We start from the raw sequence: 15,021 nt of genomic DNA on the forward strand, positions 1-15,021 counted from the left end.
AAAATTATAATAAAAAAGTTGACGTAAAAACGTCACTAGTCCCTTAAGTCATATTTTCTTTTAAATCTGAATACATTTAATCCACTTTAAATTAATTTAATATAGAAATTCAATGTTTCTGTTAAAAAATAAAAGGTTGATACACAAGTAAAGCCTGGCTTGGGGGCCATGGATGGACCAGCCATGTCTTCTCTTGGACTACAACATTATTAACATATCAAAATTCACTTATTAGAAAACAATTTAGCATAGAATAAGGAATTTACCCAATATCACTGTCACACTAAACAAGTATTTAATTCATAATATTTTTATTTATTTATTTAATTTACTATGCAGTTACAGGGCAATGTTGCTACGGTGGAAACTATTATGCAGAAACCTTGAGAGAACTAGACTCATTGTAGTGACCGCCATTATAATCCCCTTTAAATTCAGAAAATAAAATAACATTTTTGATTAAACCTACATCATTAAGAATGTGTCTTTATTTTTTAAAGCAATGTTAATCAACAATGTACTGGAAAATTCAATTGTAATCGTTTTAAACAATGTACGCAGTCAAGCGTGAGTAAACACAAAAAGTGAAAATGTCTATAATAAACATAACATACTGTATTAGTAATGTCAACTAGTTTGAAGGTGTAAGTGAGTGAGTGGATAAAATGTTCAGTGTAAAAATACTTTAAACATTCAAATAAGAACCCAGTTTAATCAAGCTATTCATAATACATTTGTTTTATTTATTTTAAATACTATGTAGCTCAATAACAGCACTGTGTTAAGGAAACTTTTAATTCCATCAAGACATTGATTAAATGTGAAAAACTTTTGACTCTTTTTTAAATGAGTCTTTAGTTTTAGAGGAAAACTACTTGTAGAACTTAAAGCACATGGAAATGTGCATTTAAAAAAATTAAAAAAAGTAGTCAAGAGTGTGTGTATAGACAGAAAAATGAAAAAGTGTCAAATAAAAATATCTTTAATGAAATGAACACACGACTGAAAATGTAGGTCAACAAATGTTTGGATAAAGGGGCAGCAGAAAATATACTTTTAAATAAAACAGTCCATTACATACGAGATTGACAAGTTCATTTGTGCTTTTTATGCGATTCTAATAACGAGCAATATTTAGATTTTATCTCCATTCAGTAGACATTCAGTTCAGTAGTCTCTCCACACGGTGGCGCTGTTCCAGCTCCACTAGACATAGAAAATAGTCCCCTTTATTGATCTTTAACTTAAACAACACGGTCATACTATATGTACATGAACGCACCATCTGTGCATCAAATACAGCAAAATATATATTTTTAAATTATTAGTAAAGAAACTTAGCTTTAAACAGTAATAAAACATCGTAGAAAATTATTATTTTCAGGAACTTTTTCCAAACTGACCCCTGAGGTCAACAAAGTCGAGTTGGGATCTCGACCCCTGACGGTGAAGAACCAGTGCAGGACAACTCAACGTGTCCAGTAGAGACACAAGAGGACAAAGAAACCGTCTCAGCAGCAGCAGCAGCTTCTCAACATGTGATCAGTGGACTTCCTCATCTTCATCCTTCTCCTCTTCTTCTTCTTCTTCTTCTTCTTCTTCGCTCTTGAACACCTCGTCCTGCAACACAAGAGACTCTTCAGCGCGAGAGGTCGATCGAGAAGGTCAGTGGGTCGTGACCTACGTATCCCCCTCGCTGCTTGACCCAAGGAGAGAAGTGGTTCTGCAGGTAGGTGGCGCCGTATCCCAGCAGCCTGTTCATGGGCAGTGTGTCCGCGGTCGACAGTCGACTGGTGACCTGCGAAGGATGTTGATGAGGCTTCATGAAACAGCTGAGGTATCATGATACAGTGTCTGTATCTTGAAAGACCACTAGATGGCAGTCATAGCTTCATAGTATTTGGCTCTGATTACTGATTCAATGAAACCTGTGCTGTTTCTCAAATTGCATACTTGCGTACTCAAAGTTAGTATTTTTAGTGCATCTCATTTCTTAGTATGCGAAATTTAGTGCGCTATGCACACTAAATTGGCGTACTAAAACGCCCACAAAACCGAGTATGGTTTGATGGATACTATCCACCCTAAACGGCCGCCATCTTAGTGACGTTTTAAACGGAAGTTACGTCATATATAAATGCATATATATATATATATATATATATATATATATATATATATATATATATATATATATATTCATATACGTACAGGAGTATTTTCCGCAGCAGTAGGAGGATAAACAGGTCTTCGGTGCTGATACCAGCTTAAATATCTCGCGAATATTTCGATTCTCAAATTTTTCTTTATTTCCTTTTCCAAATTTGCAAAACGTGCTGCCAGCAGGTGTCGATAGCGTTCAAACAGCTGGTTGAAACATCGTTAAATAGAATTAGAAGAAGAAGATGTCATGTGATTTCCTGTTAGTGTGTAGCAGCAGTGTTTGATTTGAGACATACTATCTGTTGAGAATTTGCGTACTAGTTTGTATGTACACTATCCTGATGCATACTAACTTCTAGTATACTAAGAGAAGTATGCGATTTGAGACACAGCACTGATGTCATTTTTCCCCAAAAGTTTTTCTGACCTCGAATGTGACGGCGATCTGCTCCTTCTTGGGGGCGTCGGGGTCTTGGTTCCACAGGCCCAGGCTCCTCAGCAGGGTCTGCATCAACTTCTCGAAGAAAGCGTAGGTCAGACCCGCAGATGCAGATCTCAAGAATTGTTTCAGCTCCTCCTAAAAAAGACAAAAAGTCCCGTTAATAAAAAGAAAGATTGCGTTAGAATCAGTTCTTAGTCGCTCACCGTCTCGTTCAGTCGGTCTCCGTGCTCCCTCAGCAGGAGGCCGATCAGCTTCGCCACTTTTTCGTCCTCTGGTCACCGAAAAACAAGTCACATGATCAACCACTCAACATAACATTTTGATCAGAGCAATACGAGTGGGCCAGACGGTTGAGAATCCTAACGTCAAATGTTTTAAGAATTTTTATGTTTGTTTAAATTTTCTTCCACATTTTGTCCCTCATAGATAGAAATATCCAAATTGAAGACTTTTATTTAAGGATTCAAAGCAACAATGTGTCAAATTTAAAACTTTTTAATCTACATTTTCTGCAAAGAAAGTCCTTAATCTCGTTTTGTAATCAAACATTTGGTGATGACACAGCATTGCAGTTACACTTTCCCGACACGCGGGGTCGCCAGAAACAATCGCTTTTTTTTTTTTTTTTTTAGCGTCAAGCGACTCAGACTCACCTTCAGGAGAGTCCACTTCCACCTCAGGGGGTAAAAAGGGGATCTTTTCTGCCACCTTGATTATCTGGTTCACCACCTCCTCCAGATCCTCTTCTGCACCTTCATTGTTCAGGGCTGAAGAACAACAGCATGAGAGGAGAAAAGTAAGGGAGAAGCTTATCAAAAAAGGTTAAAAGGTTAGACTTGACTTCCAGACTAAAGAAGCAAAAGCAAGAGAACTATTGACTCCATGCATCAAATGATTATATTTCACTACCTGTGACAGATATGATTCTTGGCATCAGTATTTCAGTGTGTGAGACAAGAGACTGATGGGCATGTAGCACAGATTGTTTGAAGAAAAACATAATTTATAATAATTTTCTCTGTTTATTTACGATAGGGCTGGGCGGTATGACAACTTTTCATATCACATTTTCTTCTGATAAGAAATGTATTACTGCAGTTTGAGCCCTTCAAAGTGTGGTAGCAGGACTTAAGTTAAAGATGAGAATGATAATGGTTGCAGTCAAAACAGAACATTTTATTGAACATAGTTTGCATAATCAGCGCAGTTAACCAACGTTATCATCTACTGCATCTACAGGAACTGTATCCTTGACGAGGTGGAAGGTGATAGCGTTCCTTATCTCGACCCAGCGTTTCGTTTCTCATAAGCACTTCCTTTAGCGAACGTGTCTTGAATGGGTGTCTGACTGCTACTTGCAGATTGAGATGTGGAGCGTACTCTAAAACTCCTGGTACTCTAAACATGTTTTTGGCTAAAGGTAGTGAAGCAAATTGCTAGTGTAGCCACCGCCGGCTAGCATTTTAGCGCGACAGCATATGCAAGAGATGGTTTGGAAGTTCTTCAGTTTTCAGACAGAGGAACTAATACCAAAAAGAGGAGCCACAGAGGCAACAACGTGTTTTGCTTTGACAGATCTCGCCGGCAGCCATTTCAGGCTCAAAACGCTCAAAATGTAAAGACACGATGTTGTTGGTGTGCAGCAGTGAAATGGGTCCCTCGCTGAAACACGTTCTTCGGGCTATTCACTGGTATAGCGGTATATGAAAAATTCATATCACAACGGAAATAAAGACGGGTTTTCAGTGCGAACCGATAGCCCTAACCAAGCCCTAATTTACGATAAAGTCATGTCAAAGTTTTGCCCTGGAGTCAAAAGCCAAATTGTTCTTGTAAAAATCAGCATTTTTTTTTCCCCGCATCGATGGACTTTGTCATTTGACAATTCATTCCATACAAGTACATTTACAACTTGATTGACACCATGTGGTCTTGGAAGTCATGTCCAGCCGATTGGACCAAAACACACAACAAGTTTTATCTTGCCCTTTAAAGTATATACTTTATTGAATATTGTTTTGATTGTTTAAGCGCTTTGTGACCCTGGTCTGGAAAAGCCCTATACAAATAAAAATTACTTACTTACTAACCAATGGGCTGCTTTATTTGTTATAAGGTCCACCTATTGAATCGTAACAAAAGATTTCATTGGATCGACCAGTGGTCAATTTAAACGGCTGATTTTAAGTCTGCAAATATAGTTTTATTTTGTAAATGAATTGGGCATTTGTACCTTTTATCATTCATTTCCTGCCAGAACAATTGTATCAAAAATTTTAGCAACTCAGCTCACGGAAGAAGGGCCCCCGTTTTTCGTGGGAGCCTTCCGATTGGATTGTATTCGTTCAATTTTCCATGGGACAAAACAAAACAAAAAACAACTGATTTTGGGTGCTATTGATCCAATATCTATTGGTATTGTACATCTGTTCAGACCATCCATGGTTCCTGATTCTTTATGTTGAATGTAAACTCACATCTGGCATGATCTCTCAACTACCACTCAAACAATGTTTCGTTAAATACATCAAAATAATGGGACATTGCAGTGATTCTTACCTGCAGATCGGAAGTTCACACGCTTGTCCAAATGACCCTCCAGACATTCTTTTCCGTTCTCCTCTGGTTCATCTTCTTTCTGAGCTTTGATGCATTTGAAAAATCCCATAAACACCTTCTTCTTCTTCTTCTTTTTCTTAATTTTCACTGGTTTAGCAGCGTCAACAGTGTCACTAGGGGGCAATAGTGGACTAGCAGTGTCCCCGTTGTTATTGAAGTTTCCTGGTCGTCGCCTGTCTGCGCAAACCATGAGCAATCGAAACTCCACATTGTCCTCCATCTTGTCTGAGGCGGGTTCATCACCAGTCCTGCCCATTGTGCGACTGCTGCTGGAGAACGGGTCGTGGATTTCAATGTGTCCGTTCGACATCACGGTCAACTGTAGCGGTAATGACAACAATTCAACAAAATGTCAAACTAGCGGTGAAAGAAAATATGGAAACACTCAAATATTGCTATATTTGTGTTTTAATTAGATTTCTAAACTTGTTATTGCAACTAAGATGCAATTATTCACAGCGCTTGTTGTTTTTTGTGTTGCAATTAAACTTATGGCCGCTAGATGGTATCAATCAATTCCTCCTTTACAGCCAAATAATCAATTAAACCCCACGAGATCCCGGCGATGACTGAGGACAAGAGGATACAGTCAACTACCGAATCTTTTAGCTGATGTTTGAACATATTTTGGTTTCAAAACAGTAACCACTGTCAAGACTAGGGCCGAACAATAAATCGCATTTGGGAAAAAAAAAATAAAAATTGCAACATACAAAAATGTGATCATTATATCACAGAGGTTGCGATTTTATTTAATGTTCATTTAATTTGAGACACTTTAAACCTGTTGATCAGTGACGTCTAGAGAAGCTAAAGAGCAGCAGTAAGAAACAAACTACAGTGTTTTCAATAACTTTACATCCTGACATCAATCCGTACATTTGAAACGAGACCCGTTTCTGCCGACATGTCTGTCAGTGTGTGAGCGCTGTAAATAATAATATATTATTATACATTATTTATTTAGGAAATGCATTTAAACACGAGAAACCGTGCAAAAATATGCAGTGAGAAAAAGAAGAATGACTAGTGTTTTCACTTTTCTTTACTCTGCAGTGAAGTTTGTATGATTTATTATTGACTCATAAATATAAATGTTTACATCACACTTTTAGCACGTTTTTACAGTAGTTTTTAGTATTTGCAGTGAATATGTTATGTTTGTTTACAAGTGTAATTAGAGTAACTAAATAAACCTTCTCCCTTTATTTTAAGTTTTACTTAATTTTCTTTTATCATAAAAATGACTTAATAACTTTGTCTTGAGAATCAAAGAGAAATACATTTTAATGTTGTATGAAAATAGTGGTTAAATTGATGGATAAGCTGAACTTTCTGGTCCCCAGTGGGTTGTTACATGAGTTCACGTTCAATCTGATCCAGATGTTCCTGTGAATGCAGCTAATATTATAATTATAATATATGTAACTATTGATAGATTGAAAAAAAGTGGTTATAGAGGCAAGTAAGCAGGTAAGTAACAGGTAAGTGGTTAACCCCTATTGGTTATTGTGTCAGTAAGTGAGTAAAGATTATATGTACTTATTTATATATTTATCATCAGCATGCATGTAATCATTCAAATCTCTTGTTATAAACTGTAAACTTAGTCATTTATTGAAGGTGTGAGCTGGTGTTGTATAAGGCATAATATTTAAGTGCAGTGGAAATGTTAAGACAAAATACACCAATTAAATTTGCTCAGTGGCTATTAGAGATCGGAATGATTGAAACGAAACTGTGTCTAAAATAATGATAAAAGAAATAAGTACTGACTATGACACTTATCCCCGTCCTGTGGAGCTGCTGCATCACAACTGTGCCTGGAGCTGCTTTATGTAACCACTGTGTAGCCTTAGTTTTTCAGTCGGCACATTGTTCTCAGTTGAAGGTGCCTGTTGTCCTCCCTTTGCTAAGCTGTACTGAAGGACAACAACAGTGGCACAAGCCCGGGACTTTCATAAGTGTAAATAAAGGGCACATCTATCAGTTGCAAACTCATTATACATGTGTTGGTGATATTTTCCAAACTATATCCTGTGTAATTTGATGGGGTGTAAAACCAAACTGTGGATAAGATGGTTGTGCCATCTGTAAAACCCAAGTGTGGAGGAACAAAAGAGGGTGTGAGGTAAAGCTAAATATTTTGGATTTATTATTAGTTTTATTTATAATATTCTGCATGAATGAAAATTTGGCATATATGTAACATTTTATTCTTCACAAAGGAGCACCCTCTACAAAGGCCTGAGTCAGGATTTACCTGATCTCTCTGTTCACCAGGTAGGAGTAACAGGATCAAATTCAACAGTATAGTATGATCCCAACCTAAATTGATAAACATAAACTAGTATTTCACATTTTATGAAGAGCTGTTAACAGAAGGTTTCTCATTATTATTTCTAGTGGTGTGAGGACAAGGAAACCACTGCATTGAAAGTTAACGGGTAATTTTCATGGTCTGATAATTTTGATTTATTTAATGCATAGGTTACAGACGTCTATAAAGAACTTCTCGTAAATGACAGAGTAATGGTTATAATTATTATTGCTCCGAAGTCTCCCTCAGTCTCCACGGGGCAAGGTTTCGGACTCGATGTGGGACGAGCGTGGCGCCCTCAAAAACACTGACCCGTGTCTTGCTGTTAGCGTAGCCGTCCTATTCTATGATGGCAATGCACAATCAGCTAAAACCCATCTCCCGGAAGCGTCAGTGTGGATAAGATCCTTTATAAAAAGCCTGCTGCATACCTTCATATGCCGAGTTACGGTAAACCCAGTTTGAATCTTGTAAAGTCACTGCGAACGAATGCCGATATGTTTTGGAAAGCGTTCACTCTTATAGAGACTGGATCCACTGCACAATAATGCTTGTTTGAATCACCCACCGTTTCTGTAACTTGTAGAAACATTTAGAACGTTATATTTTGCTTTCTTTCTTGTGGTTACGGCTCTCGTTTTTTCACCTTCACTCATATCTACCGCCTTTGTGAAAGAGCCAGTTAGTAAACCGAAAACTGTTATGCCGATCGACGGGGAAGTATGTCACAGGACTTGTGCACAGAGCCTATTGTTCAGCCAATTGCTGTAAATTCTGCAACACCAGAGTCAAGTTCTCGGACAATACTACAAATACATCCTTGTTACCACAGTATTGCTACACACCACAACATATCGCATTTGCTGCCACTGTATCCTCATACGCATCACGTTGCCAGATTCTTAACAAAAATACGTTTGTTTTGTTTTCATAAATCTAATTAAAAACGGTCTAAATTGTAATTAACTTACAAAAAGATGATGCTTCTAACTGGAGTTATTCAAAAGAGTCTTGTTATACCTCATCATGACGTCACACCCTCAGATATCTGTACATTGGATGGATGCTCATAGCATCTTCAAAGAGCTATGTTTTGCTTAAAGGTCATTTGTAATCCGTTCCGTATGGACTTTGTGTATTATGTAAGAGAAGTGCCAAACTTAAACTTACGTTCAGATTCCATTTTTTAATCATCCAATACTTTAGCTGCTAAATATGCAACAAATGTTAAAAAATACATCAAAAGACTTTGGATTTTGAGGGCAAACATGAACATGTAGTAAAGCATTCTACTCGACACATTAAGGAGCTCGATTTGTCCAACATAGCATTATTTAGCTTTGTGTGGTTGTTTTTACACTTTTGTTTACTTATCTATCATTTTTTTTTAAACATCAACAAATAAACTCTGCTGCAGCGTTTTCAACTGTGGTTTGTTCTAAAAAAAAAAGTCCTACAATTTGTCTGAAACACTTCCAACAAGTGACCCCAATGTGTGCTTTAATTTGTAATAAAATTCATTTTCTGTGTTGTATTGTGTATTCAGAATATTACAGCTTAAAAGTCAATCAGCGACATTAAATGGCGGCCCAGTACGTTGTCGCCATCTGGTGGTCATTAATGGTCGCCATCAATATATTGGCGACATGTCGAGTCATGTTTCATGTTATCACGTTTACCTTTGCGACAAAAAAATGTTCAATAAAAAAACTTCTGGACACGGTTGTTAATATATCGACTTGTTGGATACATTAAGGCGATATTTAAGTGGAAAAAGTCAAATATTAAAAAGTGTTTTTAACCAAAAAAACGTTTTTAGTGTGTTAAATGTTACAAGTGTCTTAATTTATATCACACAAAAAGTTTTAAAAAGTGAGGTGAATATACTTACTGTGTCAAGAAGACCCTCCTCGTAAGACGCTGTCAAGTTCCTCTCAAAACCAAACTAAACCTTCGAGTTGAACTTCCGCCTTTTTTTATTGGTCCAATGGCGTCATCACGTTGCACCCATCCGGTGGGAAAAAGAATTTTCATCAACATTTATATATTTATTTTCTTATATATTGAGCATGATTTTTCCCCAACTGTATTGCTTGAGGTTGTAAAAAAGGTTATCTAACTTATATAAAAAATAGTAATTTAATTTTTTTAATTAAAAAAATACAATAAAATCCGTATTTTCTGGTATTTAATTAAATCTTAATTCCTATATTTGGATAATTCAAAAAGTGGTTTATTTATATTAATACGTACACCTGCGTAAAATATATTTTAAGACACAAACCCATTTAAAAAGAATAAAATCTGCAGAGTCATCCCGACAACAGGAAAACCCTCCTAAAACTTTCCCGGAAAGTCCGTGACGCGTCGGTGTGGAATTCCGTCACTAGCGTGTGAGCTGCACACTCAGCAAACAATCCCATCTCATCGTAGGGTCATCAAGGGACATTTCAATGAAGTCAAATGATTTACTTGAAATGAGCCGAATTCCAGGAAATGTATATGTAGCTTTATTATGTTTTCTTTTCGAGATATTTAATAGACCTAACAAGTACTATGATTTTACAGAGTTGTATATTTTATTTGTTCTGCATTAAACTATCTGAAATTATATTATATTCTTAATTGTTTTATTTCTGATCGAGTTGCACTACATTTCATATATCAGAACAATTAATAATCCTTATTTTATTTTTTTAATTAAGTCAAATAGTTTGTTAAAGTTAGATTTAATCCTCAAAATACACAAACCAAACACCAAAGTTATGTTTATTAAGAGATTAAAAGTCATTAAATGATGACTGTGACTGCTTTAGACCTTTGTCACTTGAAGAAAAGTCGTCACGAGGAACAATAATAATTTATAAAACACTTTTATTAAAAAAAATAAATCAAAGGAGTTAAAAGGCTGGAGTCGACTGTATCCTCTTGTCCTCAGTCATCGCCGGGATCTCGTGGGGTTTTAAATATTTTTTAAATAATTAAAATCTGGATGCATTATAATAAAAAATGAAACACTATGTTAGTTGATAATTGATAAATACTCTGTATAAACATAAACCTTAAACACTTATTATGTAATTCACTACCCTTTTAATTCACAGTTTTGATCCTTAGAAGTTTAAGATCTGCTGTGAAGCTGGAACATGTCATTATTGTTTCTCCACCAAAATCCATCTTCTTTGAAGTCAGGTGGTTTCTGGACCTTTAACTGTGATGTCACTTCCTGTTGTGTGAGTCAGCAGCTGGAGATCTTCAGGCTTCACAGTCACCTGCAACATCTTAGGAAGCTTTTCTCCACGCGGAGGGTCAGCGGGTCAACTTTGAGAGGCTCTCCTGGACGACCAAGATTCTCGCCCACAAATAGAGCAACTGGAAAACTTTAATTAAACTACGAAGAAGTTGATGACGAAAGGGAAAGTGTTTGGTTCTATTGAGCAGGTGTTTTGTTGTAAAGTTCTGATTTTCAAGTTATGTCAAGTGATGGAAACAAGAACCTTAAATATGAGTTTCTAACACTGAATTTTCACAGCGTTAAAAGACTTTTCAGTTTTAAAAACCCATTAAATTTCAGGCAGTTATTTTGTTGCTGCTTATTTTCTCTCTTAATGGCTTCAGTGTAAAATGAAAAAGTTGTAATAAAGTAAAACAAATAATACAATTAAAATTAAAACAATTAAATAAATAAAAAAGTGTAATGTAGAAACAGATTCAATGTAAAAAAAAAAACATTGGAGAAAAGCGACAGCGTAAAAATGTTTTTTAAACAACAAAATTCGATGGTTTTTGAAAATCAAAGTCTGATTTTATTTACATCCAAAATTCAGTGTTAAGAGTTTGTTTACTTAGATGTTAACATTGAATTCCTTTCACCCTAATTTTTTTTTACATTTAATATAATTTTTAAAGGACCTTTTAAATTAATTTGCTAATATTAAATAGTTTTACCCGATTATTTCTTTTACATTGAATCTTTTCAAACATTGCATTTTAAACTGAATTTATTTCTACAATGAAGATAAAAGACAGTAAAAAATAACTGCTTGAAATTTGATTTTGAAATAGAGTGAAATGTGATTTTCTTTTCGTGACCTTTTAAGTGTAAAAGTTGCGTGGGCGGTTGTTTGCGGAAAAAAAGGAGGAAGTAAAGTCAGAGCCACAAACCGACATCATCACATCTTCTTTTAACAAACAAAGTAAATGAAAACAACAAACTTCAAGTAGTCTCTCTCGTGTTTTTCCTTCGGCCAAAAACCAAAAGATACAAAACATATGCAACCTGGAGGAGGGAAGTCTGGCGTAGAAATCAGAAGTCAACACAACAACAATCGTATCGTTAATGCCATGTTTATACGCCGTGATAGTTGTCGGTCCAGAGGAGGTCAGAGGAGGTCATGCGCTGAGAGACACGGCAGAAGTGATAAAGAAAACAACAATGTCATCGTCCGTGGACACGCGTGTCACTGGCAGCCATCTTAGATGTCCCGACACGTCGTCTAAACCGATGTTTATTCGAGATAAGATTGTCGTGTCTGTGATGACTCAAATGTGCATCAGATCTGAATTTTTCCATTCATGACAATTTCGTTATTGTACAAAATGTGTTCGGACAAATGTGAAGTGTTTGATCAAGGTTGATATTTAAAACTCATGACTAGTCAAATGCGACGATTAGAAAGTAATTTTGAGTAAGAAAAAAAGATATAAAAGTATTACTTCCTCTTTGATACCTTCTGTTATGACTTAAAAGTAATAATAATAAATAAAAAATGACCATACCAAAAATCAAATAATAAATGTGAAAAAATAATACTTCCCAGTATTACATTATAAGAAAAACTGAATATTTCTTACATAACTTAAGAAAGTAAAGTCCATCGTCTCATATAATTAACTTTCACTTTTAGTTTCACTTTCTGTTCTTTAAAAAGTGTGACGACTTAGAAAACAATAATAAAAAGGAAACTAAACCTGCTGACATTTTTTTTTACTTCAATTCGAATCCACCATTTATTTTTACTCCACATGTGTTACATTATATACGTGTATTTTGTAACTCCTGCATGTGCGGAGGGATCAAGAGTATTTTGTATAAACTTTATCTTCAGTCATCGTGTTGTTAATGAATCATCTGTATGAGTCATGGTTGAATTTTTTTGCTGACTCACCTACTGGAATGTAGCGCATCTACTGAAGCTACACACGGAAATGAGTCTTAACTTACAGATTTATTCACTCAAAACTTCAATAAATGTTTTTAGGTAGTAGTTCTAAGACAATGTGTTGCATTTTAAGAGATTAAATCTGTGAGAAAAACAGTTTTTAGAGGGTTTTTTTCATCCGGCTTTGCCTTTAGCTTCCGTTAGCATTATGCTAACTCTTTTCTTTCTTTGTTATAGAAATGTTATTGTTTTTTGTGATTCACATCTTACAACGATGAAGCATTTTACACGCATGTGTTGTTGCAGAAGAATTAGAGGAAACGATCGGAAAATAATACGTTATTTTGCATCTTGTTTTTCCGAAGTTCACGGACGTCTAAAATGGCTGCCGTGATTACAAACGACAGTTGACATGTCAATCATCCCACGCTCCTGATATTCATGCACTAAATGAAAACAATCATGAACCAGCACAAAAAGTGCGACATTCCGTATCCTCGGTGCTTAAAAGAAAAATAAAAAATGGTCGACTTGATAAACATTAATGTAATGCAAACGGCAAACGACGTCATCTGTTCATATTGCGGCGAATATGGCTCAGATTTCACTTTCACTCGCACACTTGTTACACAACACGGTCCAGAACAAAGTCCATCAAAAGTCTTTTTTTTTCCACTTTTTTAGACCTGATATGGGTTTTAAAACGCACACACACACACTTGCAAGAAGAATAACTCTGATGGCAGTTGAAGGTCTTTAAGAAAGAGTCAAACACACCCTGATATGATATGTCGTGACACACTTTGGATGTTTACACTGAATACTGAGTCGGAGTAACGGTTTGGTTTTTTCCAGTGAAACCAATATAGACTAGTTTAAAAAATCCTATTCATCTATTCAAATATTTGGTGTATAATTTGATATTTGAGGAAAAAAAACAAAGCTTTATTAATCATTTCTTCTTTGGATAAAATATTTAAGAGAATAATAATATATGTCTTTTTTACATTAAAATATTTCTCATCGCCAAACTATTTTGCAATTTAAATTAAGTTGGATATGCAAAGATGAACCTAGATTTAAAAGTTTTTAAATAAAAATAGATCCATGTTATATTTTTACGTATTAACACTACATTTTACTACAAAATTCAGAGTAAATTTAGGTTAAAATAATTCATCCGCAAACAGTTTCAAAAACAAAAGTAATAGAAAAGTGTGTGAAAATGCATAACAGATATTTTTATATTCAGAAGGGCGACACTTAAAAGTTATTTTTGAACATCATCAAGAGAGAGAAAAAGTTTCATTCTGCGCTTTTTTTTCCAACCAAAGAAAAAAACCTCTTTCACACTGATGCTACTCATAGATGATAGAAATATAGTTTTGCTTTCATCATTTTACAAACAAAAGTTGGACTAAACTAGATTTTCTTTGTTCAGGAATGATTTTTTTTCTTGCTGTGAATTTGTTGTTATACTGGCTGTTAAGAAGCTGCGTGTTGATAGTTTGGTATAAAAGCAAAAGTCTCTGCATCAGAACTAAGAGTTTGGACTGGTGTTGACACCACGTCAGTGTCTTTGGCACGATTTTGAAAAACCACTTAAACGACGTTTTCTTTGATTAAAATAAAACCTTGTTGTTGTTGTTGTTGTTGTTGTTGTTGTTGCAGTCGTCTCTCCCGAGCGACAAGTGAACCGGCCGAAGTGCACTTGCGTCCCTCGTCCACAGAATAAATAGAATCAGAATAAATAAATACAAATAAATAATTGACAATAAAATACTTTTGTTGTTTTTTTTCGAGCCCAAAGCTCCAGTCCGTCCGGCTGCTGGTCCACGAGACGCTGCGGACGCTTTGTGTGTCGAGTCCGGCACGTTTGTGTGTGTGTGTGTGTGTGTGTGTGTGAGACGCCTCACACAGCGGTCTCCAGGTCTTCTTGCTTCAGAGACGATGGTTTGTTGCTCAGGAAAGCTGCCAGTTCAGAGTCTCCCTCTGCTTGGTCGGCTGCTGTCTTCCCCTAGTGGTACAAACACGTCATTGCATGTTATTAACTTTTGTTAAAAAAAAAAAAAATCTGACTTTGTAAACGTTGTAGTTAAAAAAAATGAAGAAAGAAATCGTGTTTCTGTATAAAATTGAAATAAAATTCGTGTTTTTTGATTAACATATTTAATAAAAAATAAATGTTTACGGTGCCACTTGTTTTATTAACAAATGCACATAAACGGTTGCAATGACATCGTTGTGCCAGCAAAAGTTGAAAGTTGAAGCCAGAAACATGTTGCGTAGCAAGAGACATTACACAAGCGTCACGA

At 35.7% G+C, this 15,021-nt stretch overlaps 2 protein-coding genes across 5 annotated transcripts in view; both read right to left on the bottom strand.

Moving 5' to 3' along the window:
- Positions 1 to 966: 966 nt before the first annotated feature.
- LOC148083331 (uncharacterized) lies at positions 967 to 9,522 on the bottom strand. Its single transcript, XM_087786499.1, has 7 exons — positions 9,436 to 9,522; positions 5,165 to 5,543; positions 3,259 to 3,372; positions 2,809 to 2,876; positions 2,591 to 2,740; positions 1,685 to 1,798; positions 967 to 1,620 (listed from the first exon to the last, which is right to left on the bottom strand). Exons 2-7 carry the CDS (start codon positions 5,532 to 5,534, stop codon positions 1,543 to 1,545), a joined length of 894 nt encoding a protein of 297 aa, XP_087642625.1. The 5' UTR covers positions 5,535 to 5,543; positions 9,436 to 9,522; the 3' UTR covers positions 967 to 1,542.
- A 2,186-nt stretch (positions 9,523 to 11,708) lies between these two features.
- The window catches only part of dgki (diacylglycerol kinase, iota), a 73,610-nt gene continuing 70,297 nt past the window's right edge, over positions 11,709 to 15,021 (bottom strand). For all 4 annotated transcript variants that reach the window (XM_087786504.1, XM_087786503.1, XM_087786501.1 and 1 more), the window contains one exon: positions 11,709 to 14,723. In XM_087786504.1, coding sequence (XP_087642630.1) covers positions 14,619 to 14,723 — 105 coding nt within the window. In that variant the 3' untranslated portion in view covers positions 11,709 to 14,618. The remainder of the gene's footprint in view (positions 14,724 to 15,021) is intronic.

Source organism: Callionymus lyra, chromosome 3 (assembly GCF_982586985.1).
Source record: "Callionymus lyra chromosome 3, fCalLyr1.hap1.1, whole genome shotgun sequence".
Classification (NCBI taxonomy): Eukaryota; Metazoa; Chordata; class Actinopteri; order Syngnathiformes; family Callionymidae; genus Callionymus; species Callionymus lyra.

Bases quoted from the DNA above. Each gene is read 5' to 3' on its own strand.
- LOC148083331 (XM_087786499.1), bottom strand. From the start codon at position 5,534: ATGTCGAACGGACACATTGAAATCCACGACCCGTTCTCCAGCAGCAGT. The intron at 2,741-2,808 runs GTGAGCGACTAA...TGTCTTTTTTAG, and splicing joins GAGACCGACTGAACGAGACG to GAGGAGCTGAAACAATTCTT. The intron at 1,799-2,590 runs GTCAGAAAAACT...CATCCTTCGCAG, and splicing joins AGATCGCCGTCACATTCGAG to GTCACCAGTCGACTGTCGAC.